General features: G+C 45.6%; 1 protein-coding gene across 1 annotated transcript; it reads left to right on the top strand.

Annotated features, from left to right (window-relative positions):
• Positions 1 to 8,344: 8,344 nt before the first annotated feature.
• On the top strand, positions 8,345 to 20,923 carry LOC144274908 (killer cell lectin-like receptor subfamily B member 1B allele B). Its single transcript, XM_077834004.1, has 6 exons — positions 8,345 to 8,489; positions 15,824 to 15,922; positions 16,296 to 16,409; positions 19,404 to 19,558; positions 19,893 to 20,002; positions 20,803 to 20,923. Exons 1-6 carry the CDS (start codon positions 8,345 to 8,347, stop codon positions 20,921 to 20,923), a joined length of 744 nt encoding a protein of 247 aa, XP_077690130.1.
• Positions 20,924 to 21,110: the final 187 nt, after the last annotated feature.

Raw genomic sequence — 21,110 nt, 5'->3', positions numbered from 1 at the left:
ATTAGACACCTAACTCCCAGTTTTAGGCTCCACGGAGATCCACAACACTCCCGCCAAATACTGCAGACACCTGTGTTTTCAGAGAAAAATTCCCTAGGTGCCTAAGCTTCTGCCTCTGAGCATGTGCAGAGATGTCAGGATGCCTAGGTCCCATCTAAGTCCCCACACAATCCATGACCCAGGGTAGGTAGGCGTTTGCCCATCTGTCTCACATGCAGGGCCTGATCCGGTAAGTGTGCTCAGGGGCTGCCTTCCACATTGGCTCCCATTCAAGATGTGGGCAGCAGTGGAGGTGATAGCGGCAGCCACCTTATAACTTTTAGCCCAGTGGGTGGAGCACTCACCTGGAATGTGGGAGACCCAGGTTCAATTTCCCTCTCTGCCTGAGGGGGAGAAGGGATATGAAGAGGGGTTTCTCAGGAGTACGCACCAGCCACTGAGCTATGGAATAGTCTAATAGGGAGAGGGTCCCTAAGTCTCTCCTGTTGAAGCTCTTCCACTGTGGATAAATAAATATTCATTGGAGCAGGGCGACTGGACCATGAGTCTCCCACCTCCCGAGCGGTTGCCCTAACTCCTAGACTACACAGCCATTAATTCTCTCTCCCCGTTCACCTGCTCCAAAAGCATGTATGTGAGCCAGGGTCTGAATGAGCTCTCCCCTTCCTTCTGTCCATGCACTAGGGGAAAAAGACCTCAGGAGCAGATCGTATTTGCATAGACACACCTACTTCGCCAAGATGATCAGCAGACAGAGCTGCTTTGCCAAAATGACCAATTTTTGCTGTTTGGGGTTAAAAATCATTTTATTCTTAAATGTGGTGGTAATAAAATGGTGTTATCTGTACTGTGTGACTGAAAGGCAGCAAAATTGTTAAGGGTCACCCTAACTGTAATCTCAATAGGTAAGCAGGGGGTAGTGAAGTCAAATACCAGTGAAAGTCAATAGAGGTAGGGAGAGAGATTCTGGGGGGGAGGGGTCTGTTTAAAGGGTGTTTTTAGATACTGTTTGATCCTTTTCCTCTAGTGTTTAAAGGCAGTGTATAGCAAATTCAGCTTCATCTTTGTTTCCACTCTGTGATCACAAGAGGTAAAATCATTGATTAATGGGTCTAAGGGGCTGAACCTTAGCCTGGGTCTGGGGAGAACTACCTAGTGAAATTGCTAAGTGGTGGAGCCTCTGAACATGACATTGAGGCTAGAGGCAGAGGCAGCAGTACAGACAGGGGTGAGCAGCAGCAGCAGCAAAGCAGTGGCAGAGGCTACAGAGGTCAGCAGCAGAGGTATTGATCAGTCCCCCCTTTCAGAGGTGGGAATGAGCCATGTGGACACACCCCTGAATTCTGGGACTTTGCTGACTTCAGACAACCAGCCATGAGTGGGATGTAGCAGAGGGAAAAGGGAGCAGTGTGTTAAAGGGACATTCATCCATCAGACTTCCACACCACAAGCTGGGAAACTGAGGCAAAGGACACTGCCCAAGATATTGAGGGGTAGGGGTAGGTGTCTACTGATGGTTTGCATACTTTCTCTCCCTTTTATTGAAAGTTTTCATTTGTTATACACAGACTCAATGCTTGTGAGTGGGGAAGTATTGCCTGTTAGAGGTGCCCCGGGGTGGTGTTTAATTTTCCCAGATTACCGGGTGGGGGCTTGAGCTGGTTCTCTTTTGCAATGTTAAGAGGAATCCCTAGATATTGAAACTGGCCCTTGTTGCTGCCAACACCACCTGGCAGAAGGGTACAGATATAAATAAAAGGGACTTAAACTTATGTACAAAGGGTGTCCCACCTTCAGGGTCATTGCAGAGTGTGCATGTCTCCTCTTGCTTGCTCACTCTCTGCTCCAAAAGCACTTGATGTATATCACTGGGACGTAAACATATGTATGAAGTGTCCAAAGCGGCCTTGCTACGTGGCTGCTAAATATGTTGTTTCATGCATGGCAGCCAAAATCTGTGCATCCAAACAAACACTTTTATACATGAATTGGATAGAACTACGTGATTGGTATGAGCAAAGATCCTCTGCACATCACATGTTTTTCATGTACAAATATTTGCATGCAAATATATTGTAACCTTAAGGCCTCTTTTTTATAAAAAAAAAAATGGCTGTCTTCTTCTGAGAGCTTTGCCTGAATAAGGCTTGGGCTATATAGTACATGTCATGCTCTGCTGAACAGCAGTTCTCCTGGAGTGAAATGTGCTGATGAACAGTGGACAGCAATACTGTGCGGTACTTTAGGACAAGAACTGAAGATGCTCACAGTAATAGCAGGTTTACTGAAGTAGTGCCTGGGGACCATCAAGAAAGGAAGGATGATCCAGCGGTTTAGGGTGCTTTTGTAGGGCTTGAGCAATCTGAGTTTAAGTCTCTGCTGTGCCACAGACTCCCTCTGTGACCTTGGGCAAGTCACGTAGCCATTCTGTACTTTGGTTCTCCAACTGTAAACTGAGGATAATAACCCTGCCCTGCCCCACAGGGGTGAGCGGGGATAAAGATTTTGACGAGTTCAGACCTATGATGATCATGGGTTCCATATAGGTACTTCTGATAGGTAGAATGGGCCCCCACTGTAGCAAGTGTTGTACAAATAGAGCTGATTGTCCCTGCCCCCAAAATCTTAACAGTCTAAATATACAGGACAGGGAAATGGGCATAACAGACAAGCACAGTAAACAAATGCGATGGCCTGGAAATATCCTGCTACTGCCCCAATTATTTGTATTCCTTGGATGTGGTTTAGTTAGGAGGGGATTAGTTGCTGAACAGACAAAGGAAGGGGGTGAAGGGGCATAGGAGAGGGAGGGAAGGGAAGAGAGGAACATGGAAGCAAGATGGGGTGAGGCTGAGGGGAAGGCATTGTACCAAACCAATCCCTGCTGTAGCGCTTGCAGAGGCAGCTTCTGTGTCTGCTCCTGCAGGCTACTGTCTCTTTGGCCTCTGGGACTAGTTCCTGTTCTTCCATGGAATTTTTCTTCCCCCAGCCCCACATCATGGCTCATTGACTCGTGGCAGGGGGTTGCCACATGGGTCCCAGTGCTCTTCTTGTAGGTTGCAGTGGGAGAGATCACTCCTGCACAGTTCTGTCTCCGGAGGCATTGGGGAGGAGGAAAGGGGGTCATCCCAGCTGGGCCCATCTCTTCCCTTTCCTTTGGCCAGATATAGGGGATTGGGTGTCACTGGTTTTGGTTTTTTGCCTGCAAATCAGAGAGGGAAAAGGTAGAAGTTCTATTGTCATTCAGTAATATATTTTTTTTTAAAGGTAGAGATGTTTATTTTACAGAGATTAAGAATCTATGTGGTGTTCTTTACTGGACCTCAGCAGTTCCCAGAGATGTTAGCTGTTGGTCTAAACTTTTTAATGTCCCTCTAATTCTGTTCTTTTATTTTGTATTTTCCATGAGAGTGGGAGTCACAACCCACGCTGAGTTAAAGATAGCCCGGCACAGTTTTCTGCTGTTTTGCTTGCTGGTTTGTAAAAGAAAGGAAACTGAGCCTTTCACCAGCACAATTAACACTTCAGACTTCTGATACCGCAAGCCCCTGAGCCCAGCTACCTTTTTACAGAGAGCTAGGCCCTGATTCTGCAAGCTCTTCTGCATGTTTACCTTAAAGCGTGTGCATACTGCTCTTGATGCCAGTGGGACTGCTCACATGCGGATAGCGAAGCATCTGCATAAATGTTTGCAGGGTGAGAACTTGTTTTGAAACCTACTGGAGAAAGCAAAATCAGATGACAATTTTTTAGCACTTTGGGTCAACAAATAGGAGCCATAGCTAGCAAAATCTCTTTAGTGCATCATCCTGTTAACCACAATTTCTTTCCCCTTATTGGCCACCTGCCTTTGCTAAACATCCGCATCATTTTTTCACTAATTGCTCTGCTCACAAAATACATGTTCCCAGACCTCACCGTGTTGCTGAATAATTGCACAGTTTGGTTTCCAACTATATGCTACTTACTCTAATCCAGTGGCGCCCTTTCAGAAATATGGAGGGAGATTGTGTCAGCATGTAGAACATTATATGTGTGTTCTATCCTGCAAGGTTGTTGAGCGGGAGGGGACAGAGGTGCATATAGACCTATGAAAAGTTGGGTGGGGAGCAAACCAAGGCTAGTATGTGTGTGGGGGGGGCAACAGCCCCCTTTGCCCTAGATCAAATAACACCCCTCTAATGTTCTAATGCTCTAATGTTCACTGTAAAGTATCTTAAAGTACCAAAATACTTTACATACAAACGCTCCCCATCATATTGCTTTGTGCTGTAGAAACCTGCATGTTTGCCTTTCTTGACTCTTGCTCACTTTAACTGCAACTTTATGGTTACGTTAATAGTATAGGGCTTTTTGCATCTAGACTGAGACTTCAAAGCAGCCTAAGGCAGTTAAGTACCCAATTCCTACTGAATTTCAGTGGGATTTGAGTATCTCTGGATTAGATGAAAATGTCCTAATTTTTTAAAAGGAAACACGAATGTGTATTTCGATATAGTATTTTGGAATAAAACTTTCAGCAGATAATATTTAAACACCCCCGCCCTCCCTCGGTTGATAGAGCAGTGGCAGGTTCTGTGGTCAGAGTTAAAGACGGCAGACAGTGCCCTGTGACTCAGAAGCTTGTACCGCAACAACCTGTTTGGTAGTTGTTGCAGGACAGCACTGAAAGACCCTTCCTTTCTTGAACAAATTCACTCATATTTTAAGAGGGACAAAACAAAATTAGGAGATTTTTCCTCTGAGCCTGAGACTTAAGCACTGAAATTCAATAGGAATTGGGTACTTCACTTAATGCATCTCATTCAGACTCCTTTACACTTTCTTTGAGGTATTTCAGTTACGCTGCTTTTTCATCCTCCATAACGGTTTCACGGAGGATGCAGGGTAAGGTCTCTTTACAAAATGCATCTGAAATAAAGAGCAGATGCTAAGACCAGCAGGAAATTTAGTGATCACACAGGAAAAGAGCACAAAGTTAGTCAATGATCAGGTAGGATTTGGTCATTGCTGAGGCTTCTGTGATATAGATTTTTCCAGTGCAGCTGACACAAGTACCAGCCTAGAACACAGGCCTGAGGTCAGAGTTTGAGGCTGTTTATTAAATAAAGTATTTTGTTCTTAGCATATCAGCCTATGGACACACACCACATTATATTGGTGCAATGCAGTAGAGTACCTCAGTGTAAGGGTAGCAAGCTCAGGGCACTTCAGTCCCACTCTCCTTGTGCCTGGCAGCACTCAGGAATAACATGACTTCTGTCTTATAAAAGAATGATACTTGCCCCTTCCCTTTCTGTTACTGATGGACAACAATCCCACCGGCAGAATCGGAACGAGCCTCTTTGTGAGTGAAGTTTGAAAAATTTGTTTAATAATTTCTATTCCTCATCGCCCTCCATTCCTGCTTCCATTTTAAGCCCCCTGTGCACCTTCTATGCTGTCTCCTCTCCTTTCTCACCCGTCCTTTGTTCTCCTGTCCTCTTCTAGCTGTAAACATGTAACTGTCAGAGTGTAAAAGTGAAGGAGTGAGTGAGTACAGCAGTTCACAGAATGTTTTTTAAAAGTGTAAGGGCAGCTAGTCTACACTGTCACGCTACATGGGTGTAGCTGGACTGATGCAGCTGGTAAAGACATGCTATGATGACGGGAGAGCGCTCTCCCTTCGGCATAATGACTCCACCTCAACGAGAGACGGAGGCTATGTAGTCAGCAGAGCACCTTCTGCCAACATAGTGCGGTGTTAGACACCGCTTTAAGTTGATGTAACTGATGTCGCTCGGGGGCGGGTGGCTTTTTCACATTGAGCGACGTAACTTACATCGACTTAGGTGGTGGTGTAGACAAGCCCTTTATGTTTGTATAGTACATTATTATTATTTATGATTGGTAGTCCATTGCTGACGATGATGACGATTGTCACAATACTCATATATGGCTACGCCTATGGCTCCCCAGTCCAAATCCTGATGCATAGAGTTGGCTGCACTGAGGGCATGGGAAATCTGGATCTATGGTTAATGATTTATTTTATTTTTTCTACAGGTTCTTCCAGACCATGGAAGGAAAGGAAAAGGGGGGTGTTGTACATCTCAAGGGCCCTGCTAGACACGCTGAGGCATTCAGTGATACAGGAATTTCATACAATTAACCAGAATTCATAAGTTGTACAGAGACAGATTCCCCAAATCATCTCAGTTGAGTTTTTCAAGGAATTTGGCAGGTGAGCTTCTCTGAAGGAGGTGTTGATTATTTCCATGAATAGTGGGCATAGCTGTTCTTACCTGGCTTTTACTAGCGAGGAGGGGCATGAAACTGTTTCACAGGTTGGACCTCTAACATTTTTCAGGGCTTCTTGAGGTTCAGTGTGTATGATGGGGGCAAACTCAGAGATGGTGGGGTGAATAATACAATCTGGTCAGCAATGGAATTTTCTTTCCCAGTCAGCTCCATTCGTACATATTTGGTTGATCTTATCAGTGAAGCATGTTGACAGCTCTTCACAGCAGTGGACGCCTGGGTCTGATGTCTGGGCTATGCAGCCTGGATTGCTTATCCAGTTCACCATGCAAAATAGCTCCATTGACTATGATTCTGCTGCATGGATGTTGGAGGATCAGAAGGGTTGTTTTGCCTCCTTTACCGCGGTGCCATAGTCTCTAAGATTGCTGTACAGGGGGGGGATTTGCTGCAGTAACAGGAGGGGTATGAGGGATGGACAGAGAAGTGAGGTGGAGACGACTCTGGAGCTGCAGATTTATCAACCGGGTTGTTAATAAACTAATGTTACGCAAGTGCTACGTGATACCTAGGGGTGCCGGCATTACTGCATAAGGCTGGTTTTTCCTCCAACTGTACTTCCTACTTGTCAGGTCACTGCGTGACAAGGGAACCTGACTATTTTACTGTGGGCACAAATTCTGCAGAACCTTGGCTGACTCCTACAGCCCCGGCATCAGACACAGGACTCTATCCTGTGAAGTGCTGAGCGCCCTTTCCTCCCATTACTTCAGTAGGAGTTGATGTCACTCAGTGCCTTGTAATCCTAATGCAACAGAGCAGCTTTTCCCTGGACCAGGCGCAGCTTGCCAAGGAAGTGCTATTACGAGAGTCTGAATATCTCAAAGGAATGGGACTAATGCTGTTCTTGCAGGTTTAACCACTGGCCTTCATTTAAGTCACGGTGGTTCTCAAACTTTTGTACTGGTGACCCCCGTCCCACACCAGACCTCTGAATGCGACCACCCCCTTATCAATTAAAAACACTTTTTAATATCTTTAACACTGTTATAAATGCTGGAGGCAAGAGGGGTTTGGGGTGGAGGTTGACAGCTCGTGACCCCCATGTAGTAATCTCCTGACCCCCAGTTTGAGAACCCCCAATTTAAGATAAGTTAAGAAAAGCCTTGGCTGGGATGATTGAGTTGTGGTTGGTCCTGCTTTGAGCAGGGGGTTAGACTAGATGACCTCCTGAGATCTCTTCCAACTCTAATCTTCTATGATTCTATAATCACAGGTCCCCACTTAAGACAAAGGTGGACATGAGCCCGCCCAGAAATTAGCACTGTGTGGGAGAAGACTCCACTGTATATTGTTTGACCAGAAATATATGTGTGTGTCTGTGTGAAGAGAAGCATCAGACAGAGCAGAGAGAGAAAAACCGGGGGTGGAGGGTGAGAGGGGGACAGACACACAGGCTGAACAAGCCACTAGAAGCATGGTTTGGCCAGGGGAGTAGCCTAGAGAGAGGATTTGGGCTGGAAAGGCTAAATGAGTTTTGGACCTGTGAACAAGGACACTCCTGTTTGGTTCCTCCTGTGTTTGGGGAAACAGGACTTTGTACATTCTTTGTAAATAAGATTGAATCAAAGGTAACAGACTCCATCAGCAATTTCTCTTCCTAACTGGAACGACCCACAGAGGTCCCAACTTTGAGCAGACAGTCAGGTTAAAAGGTGTAATAGTATAGAACCTGAATAGAATAGCTAGAGAGAGGAGTATGACTATCCCTAGTGATGAGATAAATTAAAGATGTCTGTCTCCAATGGGAAATATGAATTGTAATTAAAAAGTTCTTATTTTTCAATCTGTTTTCCACTTTTATGCAATGACAAGAATTTCTTCTCTTAAAATGCCCAGAGCTTCTGAACCAAATACACCAGGGAGCAGCTTTCTTTTAATGTAGGAAAAATCAACAGTTTATGTGAAATCCCAGCACCAGCTCTAATGCAATTGTACTTTAAACACTTTATCTCTTAGATTGCTAGGAAAGAAGGAAGTCAAAACCTTCTGATAGACACTTCCTCTTACTGGATACGTCTGTCATCTTGGCTCATGCATAAATATGAGGCAACTCTTAGACAGTCCGTCTTCTTGTAGCCTCTCATCTTTCTCTGCACTTGCCATGGCTGGAGAAATAATATATGCAGATTTAAACATTCCTGGAGCTTTTTCCACTTCACAGTCACTGCATCCATCTCAGCATCCCAGTAAGTGTATTTAGCTTCTGAGTTTTGTACCAATATGGTCTCTTTTTTTTATTTGTATTCCACTTTTTGGATGTATTTTTTTGTTTTTACGGGTAGCACAGATATTTATATAAAGTTTCTCTAGAAACAAAGAGCAGGTGTGAGTCTCTATGTTCCGTTTGTATGTTAGGACTCAGCAAATATGAGGTAATTTACCATCTGTCAGAACTAGGAGCTGAATCTCTTTAATGCAATATTGTGCATTTTATTTTAATGTTAATACACAGTGTCACAGAAATCTTCAGAGCTACTGCCAGTCTGTAGATGCAAATTACATGTGAAGAACAATACAGCTTTATTTTATGGCATTTTTCTACTTACTTCATAAACACTTGGGGGTGGATACTCATGCTGTATTGAAGATGCAGTACATAGTATAGTGGGGTAAGTCAGAGGTAAAGAGCAATGCACTGATCAAGTCTTGGGAAGACTGAACACAAGGAGTCTGGGAGACTCGTATAATTGTCTTTCATTTCTTGTTGGAGACAGATCAGCGAGAAGAGATTGGATTTGGAAAATTACTGAGAAGTCAGTGCAGAGGGTCATGGAGGTGATTCCACATGGTGAGGGAAGTGTGGAGAAAAGGATCTGCTAAGATTCATGAAGAGGCAAGTAGGGAGACTGAAGTCTAGTATCCCATGTTAGGAAATAGGGGAGGAGAAGAGAAAGAAATGAAGGGCAACTTGGTCAATAAAGGATGAAAACTGTGGGGGATGCAGCGAGGGGTTGTACTGGATTCTGAATAGACCTGGATAGGGAAGATTTGTGAGGAGTCAAGTCATCACACTTCAGAGCAATTAAAGCTTGGACAACTCTTAACTCAGGGGATACCAACAAAGATGATCACAGTCATAAAGAGAAGAGGAAAAATAATAGCTTTCAGTGTTCCAGGAATAATGAATATACAAGGAACTGTAAATTAAACTTAAAAGGATGTAAAATGTAAATATATAAATCCTGGTATTTTTTTTACGAGACTCTCCTGCAAAGATTGGTATCTGGAAATAAAAAATCCTAATAATATTTTGCAGAACTGTGGTAAAAGAGTAAATATATTAGCTATTTTCAGAGCATATTTTCTATAAATAGAGTCAGGCTACTAATGAGAGGACATTTTAGAGGACTATTCTGCTGTTAATCTTAGAATCAAAATATATAAAGCTGATATTTCAGTTGTCAAGCAAATTAAATACTAACAGTCCAGATATTGTATCACTCAGTCTGCGTACAGTACAGTATATGCAGGATTACATATAAAAAGTTAAACCATTATTTAGTTTGCACAGTGAAGCATTCAAAAGTTAGAAAATGCCGGACATACAGTTGCTTGTACAACCTTAATTCTGCCCCACTGTGCAACCATTTTGTGTATGCAATGAGGAGGGATCCTTTGGGAAAAAAGTGGTCTTTAATTACATGGACATACATTGTCGTCATGCACATGCACACAGGAGCAGAGATAAGTGTGCTGGGGCAACTGTAAATCTGGCATTTCTTAACTTTTGAGTGCTTGACTTTGCAATCTAAATAACATTCTTTTGAGAGTTTTCTTTTTATGTAATTTACTAGAGTTTTTAAAGGACAAGGGTAAAACCAGATTCTGTTATGTGCCACTGTAGCAACCCCCATCGTGTATTTTCAGCAAAGTTTGATCCCTGAAACTTCAGCACAAACTGCTACTGCTTGAACAACAGGACTACTTTAATTAGCTGGCTGCAGCAAAACACTTATCGCAGAGGGAGGAAATAGACCACTGGGTTCAGGTGTTGGTTTGTGGGATGTCTCTTGGGGGAGCCCAGTCCATGCCAGCTCTCTCTCCCTCCAAGCCTCCAGGAGTTGGAACCCCTGTCCAAGTGATGCACCCAGGCCCCTGGGGTTATGGGCTGGGTCCAGGATGCTGTTGGGGAAGACCCTGACCCACTTTCTGCCCCCAGGGAGTAGGGGGAGCTCCAGCCCCATGCGGTGCCCTGTGGGGCTAGAAAATGGAAATGGGCCACAGTGGCAGGAGGTGGGTCCCTACACATGTCCTTTACTTCCCTTGGAAGCTAGAGCTTAAATTGTGGAACCACAGTAGGTGCACTTGTCAAAGTGTTTCTAGGACAACTCTAATTTTTTAACACCATCTCTAACCCTCCTCCCCGCATTTTATCCCAAAATTTGTTAATCTGAGGCCAGAAAAAAAAAAGGAAAATTTGAAGTCAATTTAACAAATCATTTAATTATTTTTAATTAAAAGACAGAAAAGCAACTTTTGACTTTAAAAAAAATACACCATTTTTTGTCCATGTATGTCTCCAGAACATCTTGTTCTATTAAGGACATAAGTTTTATTTATTAAATCTCAGTGAGAACTCATGTAAGATGGACTTTTATGAATAATGGGCTACAGTTTTTAAAGTTACTCGAAGTTAAGTTCTTTGACATTGAAAGCACTGAAGTCTCCTGTCATGATTACAGACTTGGTGGAGCCTAGAAACTGTTACTCTTTTTATTTTAAATGATGTTTCTAAGTCTCTAGCCCTTTTCCTCTTTGAAGACAGCCTTGAAAATGTAAAGCGATTTCTAGGGTTGTACTTCACGGTGGCTTTTCTAATTTTGTTACAGTAGGAAAATATCAGAGCCATTTTAAAAGCACCAAACATTAGAATGTCAAGAAGTGGACAGTTCAGGGAGTGAGCGTGTTCCCTCTGCCATGGTCTACTGACGATTTTCTAAATCCTTCTCTCACAGCCTTTTTGCACCATCCAACCAACCATCACTTTCTTCCCCAAAATTTGAAAACTATGTGCAAATGTCAACATAGCAAGTGACTAGGAGACTAGTTTCCCATTCAAGGGATTTACTGTTCAAGGGAACTCCATCAGCCACTGCCTGCTCCAATTCTGGTGCCTCCTCCATCAACACTGGCATTGGCTGAGCCGGCACCGGCCTAGCCTACTGTCCCTCCACACTGGTGTCTACGACGATGACATATGGGACAGTGATGCTTCCAGGACATGGAAGAATCCCCGTTTGGGGACACTACTATGCCATTGTCCTGCATGAGAACATAGTCTTTCTGTAGTGTCACCTCCTGATGACTAGACAGTTTCAAGAGCATCTCGGGAAGAGGGCCAATACACTGGAGCTCAAGGCAGGTACCTCTGCAGTGGAGCTGTTCGGTGTTCTGCAGGTCCAGGTGAAAGACAAGGTTATTCCCACCAGTCGGGCTGACAAATCCTACAAAGGACATTTGGTTGACTGTTGTGCCTTTTCCCCTGGTCTCTAAGAGAACAGATGGGGTGTATCCTGTCCCATCAGAAAGGTGTCAGTTCCTTCAGCAACACCTTACCCCCAACTCTGTGATGGTGTCAGTGGCCTAGGACAGACCCAGAGCCTAGCCTTCTGCTCTCACAAACAGGGAAAGGAAAAGATTTGTCCCCTTTTTCTACAGGATATTTCCCTCATGCTCTCTAGGACTGTGAGTCTTGAGTTACCAAGGAGTAATGGCCAGGTAGAGCTGTGCTCTCTGGGATACCCTGAACCCCCTCTTGGAGTCTCTTCCAAAGGAACAGAAGCAGGCAGCTAGGGCATTGCTAATGGAGGGGCTGTACAATGGGTAAACATCCTCTTAACACAGCCTTGGATATTGTGATAGGCCTGTGTAGATATTCCTGTCTCCACCCCCAGGCCTGATTACAGCAGCCCAGTGGAGGATAGAAGATCTGCCTTTTAAAGGCAAGGTCCTCTTCAGTGAGAAGATCTGAAGAAGATCAGATCTACCAGGGCCACAGCTAGAAGCATATGCCCTACCCAGCTTGGGAATGATCTGAACCTTGACAGGTTTTCAAAGGGTGGGCTCAGCAACTTCTCAGGCCTGCTCCCTCACTTTATGTCACATGAAGAGGTTCCAACCTCTCTCCACCGTGGCCATGGGGAGAGACCTCAAAAGCACAAGAACAAACACTTCCAGCGTTCTTCATCACAGTCCTCCTCCTCTGCCTACAAGCTGCCAGTTTAATGGGACACTCGGGAGCCACATAAGTTTCTGGCACCTTCCCCTCTGACATTCTCTGTCCCCTCCCTTCAGTCTTTGTCTATTCTTCTACAGCAACCGATGCACAGTAACTTCTGATTGCTGGGCTTTGGAGACTGTCACAAGGCAGGGCTTCTGCCCCGCTTGCCAAGGATTCACTGCCACACCCACAGTTGTCTTTAAGTAGGTTTATTGTCAAACTTAAACAAACAATCAGTTCCTCAGATCACCCTTTAGATGTTAGACTCTTGCTGCCTCCTCTCCCGGTGGACTCTGGCAGTCCTGCTTCCTGCGGCTTCCTAAATTTCTCTCAGTCAGCTTCCTTCTCACAGCTGGTCCTCGCTCACTGGAACTTCCCCTAACCCTTTATTCCCCAGGTGCAGTTCCCTGCCCTCTTGACTGGCCCAGCTGGGAGCACCTGCTATGGCACAGGACACTGGACCTGCTTCAAGTGACAGGAGCCAGCCACCCTGTGACAGAGACCATTCCATCCAGTTCTGCACCAGGTCCCGTCCCCACTCTCCTGCCTCCTTCCCTCCTAAGGGGGCACCCCTCTCACAAGAAAGTCTCCCTGGAAGAAGGGGACTCACTCCTCTTGAAAGTAGCTATAGAAGTTCCTCTGTGTAACCAAGGGAAGGGACTCTACTCCCACTACTTCCTCATCCCCAAGAAGGAAGGTCTATAACCTATTCTGGGCCTCGAAGACCTGAACAAATATGTCAGGCTTCGGATCCTTCCCTCACTCTTCAGGAGACTCGTACTTCCCTCTCGACGTGAAAGATGGATACTTCCACCTGGCTATCGGGAAGAACCATTGCAAATATCTGAGATTCTGCATGGGAGTCAGGTACTTCCAGTTCACAGTTCTTCCCATCACCTTGTCAACAGCCCCAGGGGTATTTACCAAGTGTCTGCTGATGGGGCTGGCACACAGCAGACATTGAGGGATACGTTTACTTGCATGGATGGATGGATGGAAAAAGCCAAGTCAGAGGAAGCCGCTTGCAGCCTGTTTTTGCTATGCCGTCATATGGTGAAATATCTCCCCTTTACCAACACTATGGAGCAAACTCTCTGCTGACATTGATTTCCCTGGAGTCACTGTCACAGTTCTACAGGATTGGCGCTGCGCTCCAGCTTTTGAACAGTCTCTTGGAGGAACCCCATCAATGTGCCAGATCCCCAGTGGGTCTCACGCATCCTTCAGGGTAGGCCAAATGGCCTCACCTCCTCCTAGACTGAGCTCCTGGGCTCCAGCACTCCTGTTCCACACTGTGAGCTCTGCTCAGTGAGCCCAACTGAGCTAGACTCCTGGCAGAGACTCACACAGCCTACAGCCATTACTGGACCCCAGCCAGTATTTACAGTGACACCCAGAGATGCAAGTAGGCTGGTGCGCCCTGGTGCGGCACACTGGTAAGAGAGTGGCCAGCTGGGGATGGGGCTCCACCCCTCCCAGTGGCCCCTGGCCCCAGCGCCGATGGCCGGGGGACGAGGCCCCTGTCCTGGTGGGCCCGAGCCAGCACCCACAGCCCCTGGGTGGCGTGGCCACAGCGCCCCCAGGCTCCAGCCCCAGTGCTCAGGCGGCCAGGCAGCACAGTCACCGTGCCCTGGGGATCCGCCAGCCAAGCAGCGCCGTGGTCCCTGTCACCCCAGCCAGCCCCAGGAATCAGGCAGCTGGGCAGCTCGGTGGCTGCACTCCCAGCCCTGAGCTCCCCCCAGCTCCCCAGTCCTCTGCCCTGAGCCCCCCACACCCTCCAACCCCCTGCCCTGAGCTCCCCCACACCAACACACACTCCAACCCCCTGCACTGACTCCTGCACCCCCACTCCCTGCCCTGAGTCCCCCCTCCCACATCCCAACCCCTTGCACTGACTCCTGCACCCCCTGCCCTGAGCTCCCACATCCCCCAACCCCCTGCCCTGAGCCCCCCCACACACACCTCCAAACCCGCTGCCCTGAGCCCCCCGCACTCCATCCCACACCTACATTTCTTACAGGTACTGTCGTATTGCAACCCCCCAACCCTCTGCCCTGAGCCCCCCAAGGGGGGGTTGCAATACAACGGTACCTGTAAGAAATTTAAGAGTGGTAGCCATGTTAGTCTGTATCAGCAAAAAGAACGAGGAGTCCTTGTGGCACTTTAGAGACTAACAAATTTTATTTTATTTTAACAAAGCTTATGCCAAATAAATGTGTTAGTCTCTAAGGTGCCACAAGGACTCCTCGTTCTTTTTGTGAGAAATTTAAGTTACTTTCGCCCCAGTGACACCTCAAAAAGTGTCTTCAGCACAGAGTAGGATTTATTAGTCACCTGGAACACAGCACGGGAAGTCCTTAGGTTAGCAGAGAGACATAAAGGTTAAAACACAGGCCATTCTTGTCTGGCCACAATTCACCAAGCAAGCATTAATGAACTCCATTTTCAGACTTTTTCTCTCTCTTTGACTTCCTTCCTTAGTCAGTTCCCAGGTGAGAGAGACCCCAAGCTTTTTCCAGACCCCACACTTATTACCCTCACCTCTCCCAGTCCTTTGTCCTGAAGCTGGGGTTTCTGCTCTGCTTCTCTGCTGAGAGGTGGGCAAATCCTCCCCACTCTGGATCATGGGTTGCTAGGCGTCAGTGCCCTGGTGACTGGGCTTTTCACTGTCTTCTCAGAATTTCCACTGATATGGGTCAGCCTTGGCCAGTCCTGTTAATGACCCGTTCGGTCAGCTCAGACAGCTAGGTGATACACACACACACATCTCTCTCAGGCTAGGTCTACTCTACACAGCTTTTAGCGACACAGCTGTGTTGCTACAGCTGTGCCGCTAAAAGGCACGCAGCGTAGCCACTGTTTGTCAGCTCTCCTGCCGACAAAAAACTTCCACCTCAAACGAGCGTTAGCTTTGTCAGCAGGAGAGCGCTCCTGCCGACAAAGCGCTGTTCACACCCGGTGCTTTGGGTTTTTTCAATACCTCCTGAAAGACAAGTTTTGTCATTCAGTTGCTAGTGTAGACACAGCCTTAGTCTATCCTGAAAGCAAATTTAATCTTTTTCTCTTTGGTATTTTCTTCAGCTTCCCGCTACTTCCATCTAGCTAGACAATTAATGTTGCCCTTGTGAGGGTGATGTGGCCTCAGAGTTTTAAACTCCGTGCATGATCATTTCCCTCCTCATATTCCATGAGCCTGAACTTTATCCTTATCTGCATATGAAGTAAGTTGCGCAGCCTCCAAAGGAGAGCAAGTTTCCATGTTTTCTTTTAAATCTTTACCCAAGGTTTTGGTTCTTGCAGATAGTGCTCTGTGCCCGCGCTGGCATAGGATTGCTCTCTGGCTCGGATGGGCTGGGAACATCATCCTGGCGGTAGCTGTGATTGTGTTTGGTGTTTGGGGTGAGTAGCTCAGTGCCACAGATTCTTTGGCTCAATGAATTCTCCTCTTCCTCCGCAATTCCATTTAGATTCTATATTTTGGCCTCCAAAACATTTCTGAATAAATTACCGGGCATTTCATCATTGCCATAGACATCAAGCGTGTTATACAAAGAAAGTAGAGTTGAGAGCTTGATACAGGAAACATACATTATTTGGCTGTAACAGATGTGTAAGATGTTCATTCCACATTTTTGCACCTTACGGTGGATAATGAGTGAGATTCCATCTCACACTACTTCTCTGTCCCCATCCTAACTTGATAGATATCCCATGGTATTTGGTGACTTGATACTTTTTAACCTTCTCTCTTTTGTTGCATGTCCTTGTGAAGGACAGACCAGAGGACAGAGAACAACAAATGGAACTGAATGTAATTCCAGCCTGAAGGATTCCCAGTCCTGCTCGAAACAAAGTTTGTATCCAAAGCCAGACAACAACTTAACAGGTAACTGTATCTGCTATTCTTTGTGCTCTTTGCAACCTTGTGCCCACCTGGAAGAACTCTCACTCCAAACTCGCTGATTGAAAATTCAGCTACTGTGTTACAATAACTTATACATAGCTGAGACGTGCCATACCTTCATCTTCCCATCTTTATTTTTCTGGTCATTTGTTCTGTTTGATGGCTGCAAGATAAATACTACAACTGGCTGAAACATTTTCTGATTTTTAATCAGAAAAGAGGGTTTTGTCAAAAAAAATGTTCATGGCAAAATTTATTTTTAAATTTTCTGAAATTTTTCCAAAGGGGAAATTTTCAGAGAAAAACTAAATATTTTGTTTCAAAATCATGACCTTTTCCCCTCTTTCCTATATATTTTATCTTACCCCATCTTTTCTCCAGTGAGAAAAAAAGGTAGAAAATAAAAAAGGGGGAAACCCTCTGAAAATTTCTGTCTGAGAAAGTCTCACTTTTCAAGCAGCTCTAATAAATAGGTTTCAGAGTAGCAGCCGTGCTAGTCTGTATTCGCAAAAAGAAAAGGAGTACTTGTGGCACCTTAGAGACTAACCAATTTATTTGAGCATAAGCTTTCGTCAGCTACAGCTCACTTCATAGGATGCATAAAGTGCATCCGTTTTCAGCTGTTTGTGCAAAGTAGTAGGAGTGACATCTAGTGGTCATTCAAAGTACTTCCAATGTGTATGAAACAGACACATTTTATAGTGTAATAACAATTCTATTATATAAAAAAACTACATTAAAAGAATGTTTTGGCTGCAAAGTCAAGAATTCAGAAGTTAGGGAATGACAGATTTATAGTTGTCTATAAAACCTTAACTCTGCCCTTTTGTATTAGACTCTTGCTGAACATCACATAGGAAGTCTGTGGCAGAGTCCAGTCCAGTGCTTTCAACACAAGAGCATCTTTCCTCTTCTTAAAGCCATCTGACTCATCCACTGTCCATCCTACGCACTGAATGAGGCAGGGTCTCATGGAAAAAACAGAATGTGATCATGTCATTAAAGACCGTATCAATGTTTTACAGAGGGGCCAATTAAAGGTTGTCTGGGCAATCTTATTTCTTACACTTCCTAGCTTTCAGCTGTTCACCTTTGCAGCCCAAATAACATTATTTTAACATATATGCAAATGTAACTTAATACTTCCCCCTAGGAGAGCCTGTTTTCAGTTGCTTTTATTTTTGCTGAAGATTAAATGTTCACGCTGAACCTTTCCATGCCAGGGGTCTGCCTCAGCCTGATTTTTATTTTTTTTTTTTTCATTTCAGCCAAAACTGTCCAGCTGTTCATGAGGACCAGGCTAGTGAAAATATATTGTTTTCCTCATGTTAAAAAAATTCTGGAGACTTTGTCTTTCAGAAGCTTTAGTGCTGTCCCCATGCTTTGGAATAGGGACTTGACATTTGACAAGGGGGTGGCTTACGAATCAGGGATCTGTCTGGCTTTAGCTGCACCTGTGAATATCTGCCCAAATTTGGCCAAGTTTTAAACCTTTGAAAATTCATGATTCTATCAGCAGTGAGTGTGCTCCAGCCCAGAGCTACAGAGGGCTGACTAGTAGGACTTTCCATGCAATTGCAGCCCTGAGCTGCTGCGGGCAAGGTTTTGGGTCCTGACAGGGGCACTGAGCATGGGGATCCTGTCTCTCCTGTGATTTCTGTGCCCCACTGAGCCCTAGCAGCATGGAGGAGGAAGTTGCCTGAGTTGCATGCAGAAGGGACAAGAGCCAGAAGGCCGGGGAGAGAGTACATTGGTGCTGGTGGTGGGGGAGAGTTATTTAAACCAATCCTTTCACAAGTGATCACTAACTGTGTTCCTCATTCATTGGATGCCTGAACTGAGACCCTGGGATCTGATTTGTAGAAGTGTTGAGCAACTGTAACTGAAATCAATGGAAGCTTGGCACTGAACTTATGAAGTACTATAGAACGCTAAGAACTTTGAAAAGTCAAGGCATTTAGGTGCCTAATTCCTGCCTAAATACCTTGTGAGGAGCTGAGTCTAGGTGTCTCAAGTTGGATACCCGATGTTAGTGGATACTTTTGACCTCAAACTCTCTGTGCCAAAGCTCCCCATCTGTAAAATGGAAATATTGCAATCCCCTGATCTCACAGGGGTGCTGTGAAAATTCATTACTGTTTTGTGAAGCACTCAGCTACTATAGAAAGGAGTGCCAGAGGAAAGCCCATGAGGAAATTAATAGTTCTGTCTTCAGAGCCGGCTTTGAATAGTGCACAGTACTACTGGGGCTACACATTGAATGAGAAGAAAACAAAATATTGAACAGCTGCTCGGTAAGTCAGCAGCACTGTCCATCATGTGCCCAGAATGAAGCAGGGGTCTGGTGGAGAAAACTGGTATGTGATCATGTAATTACGGACTGGATCATAATGCATATGCACCAGGGGGTCCAATAAAGATTGCACAGGCAACCTCAATTCTGACACTTCCTAACTTTTGAGTGCTTGACTTTGCAACTGTAATACTGTTCTTGTAAGGTGGTTTTGTGTGTGTGTGTGTGTGTTTGATCTGAACAGAGCCCTCATTTCTTTGGGAGTACTTGGGGAAGCCAGAACTTCCTCTGAGAATCCCTTGCCTCCCTTCTTCTACTTCTAAAGTGCTTCAGAAGTGGCTCAGCAGGGAAGGCGACAGTTTTGTTGTGTCTTTCATTTCAGAGGTTCGGTGCTACTTGGGGGGAAATGCATTGTGTGATACTGAGCCCGTAAAATGTGAATTGTGTGCCCAATCTTATGAATTCATATTCACATTACAGCTCTGCCAGAGCACCTCTCTCCTGACCCGCACCTCCATCTGCTATTGAATAATGGGCCTTTCCTCAAACAAACAATGAATAAAGAGAAATGTCTTGGCTGAGAATGTTTATAGTTTGAAAGCCCCTCGTGAACATGGGGAAGCTCAGCACTGTTCAGAACCTTCCGGCCCATTTAATGTTGCCTTTTCCATGTCTATTTCTAGATGGCTGTGGGTGCAAACTGTGCCCCGCTGACTGGCTGCCGCACAAGAACAAGTGCTATTGGGTCTCTAAAGAAAGTAAAATGTGGAATGAGAGTCATGTGGACTGCTCAGCGAAGAGCTCTCAAATGCTCGTGATCCAAGACAAGGAGGAGATGGTACAGTAAATAAAAATGGCTTAAACTGCCCCTCAAGAGATGGGTGTCACTAGTTATAATGCAATACAATGGGCTTGCAGTAAAACAACAACAATCCCACAGCAGTATGACATTTGGCTTAAGAAAAATCTATTACAGAGCCCATCAAAATATCATTGATATGTGGAGGGGAAGGAGGGGGTGAGACTGGGAAAGGGAAACATCAGAAATTGGGTATAAATCTATTGCACAGTTGTGTAGCAGGTTCTCTTCCTTCATTTGCTGAGAGAGCAAAGAAGCCAGAGAATTCTAGCAGGTTATATTCACCCAGACTCCTCCGTCCTGTCACTTACAGGCGTATATACTGAGTATTCCACAATTGAACATGGTTTGGCTTGGACTCAGTGTTACATCCCCAGGGAGGAAATGGACCTGGGTGGATGGCTCCACGTTCGATGAAACACTGTGAGTGTTCATGGTTCCTACTTTGGCTTTGAAACTGAGTGTGTCTTGCATGGTGCACAAGTGGGAACACAAGGTTAGTGCCCTCTAGTGCTAGCAGGAGCAGAGGCTGCCTGTGAGCACAAGTAAAGTTAAGCATCAAGCAGAGTCCTCCATGGAGAGATGGTCAGTCTCAAGCCCCCTGTGTGCTTGCAAAGCCACAGGATAAAGGGGGGTCAGGGTCTGTTTGGAGAATGGGCATGTCAGGGAAGACTCTTGCTGAAGAGGTACTTAGCTGTTCACGCCTACGTTAGCTCTCAGCTGTGCTGCTCTGCCTGAGTAAGGTGGCCCTTGTCCAGCAATGCGCTCGTTAATGCAGGGTCAGGGTCCCCTCTCCTGCTGAGCAGTACAGTTTACCTCCACCAGGGCTGCCATGGGGGTCGGGGAAGGGGTGGTACTTTCCCAAGCCCTGCCCACCAACTAAGCCCCACCCACTTCAGACATCACTCAGGGCACATGGCACAGTTGTACAAAATAGGACCACACGGGCGCTGCTGGGCTCCTCCTCAGAGGGGTTTGAATACACCCACGGGCAGTATTCATCAATCATCGCAGTGGATTTTGCGATGTTTTCCAGCACTGAAGTGAGCCTGCCCAGCTCCTTTTCCACTCTGTGAAGCCTATTACTAACTAGGGCTCTGTAGAAAAGTACGGATGAAGGAAGCTAGTATGGAGACAGACCACCCCTCCGAATGAGGGATAGCTGCTAAAGATCTTGCTCAGTAAAGCTAAACACCCAGTGACTCCTGCTCTTTGTTCCCCAGGTTCCAGCTAACAGAAGTGGCTGAAGGGGAGAGCTGTGTGATGATCAAAGGGAACCGTGCTTTTCTGGAAACCTGCCTGGCTTTAGCTCAATGGATTTGTGAGAAAGCTGCCCTGAAATAAGCAGTCACACCAATAAGCTGCACCTACCTAACTAAAATAGCAGGTACCCTTGTTTTTTTCCTAAGAGAAAAACAGATTTGCTAATTAAAGAATTCTAAAGTCTCAGACAAACCCATTTTCCAAGGTATCATAGAAGATATGGGGTTGGAAGAGACCTCAGGAGGTCATCTAGTCCAACCTCCTGCTC

Source organism: Eretmochelys imbricata, chromosome 14 (genome assembly GCF_965152235.1).
Source record: "Eretmochelys imbricata isolate rEreImb1 chromosome 14, rEreImb1.hap1, whole genome shotgun sequence".
Taxonomy (NCBI): domain Eukaryota; kingdom Metazoa; phylum Chordata; order Testudines; family Cheloniidae; genus Eretmochelys; species Eretmochelys imbricata.
Note: the sequence above shows the minus strand (reverse complement) of the source record. Positions and strands in the feature narration are given on the sequence as shown.

Coding starts and splice junctions, on each gene's coding strand:
- LOC144274908 (XM_077834004.1), top strand. CDS start 8,345: ATGAGGCAACTCTTAGACAGTCCGTCTTCTTGTAGCCTCTCATCTTTC. Junction 15,923..16,295: donor GATTGTGTTTGGTGTTTGGG/GTGAGTAGCTCA, acceptor GTCCTTGTGAAG/GACAGACCAGAGGACAGAGA. Junction 16,410..19,403: donor GCCAGACAACAACTTAACAG/GTAACTGTATCT, acceptor GTCTATTTCTAG/ATGGCTGTGGGTGCAAACTG.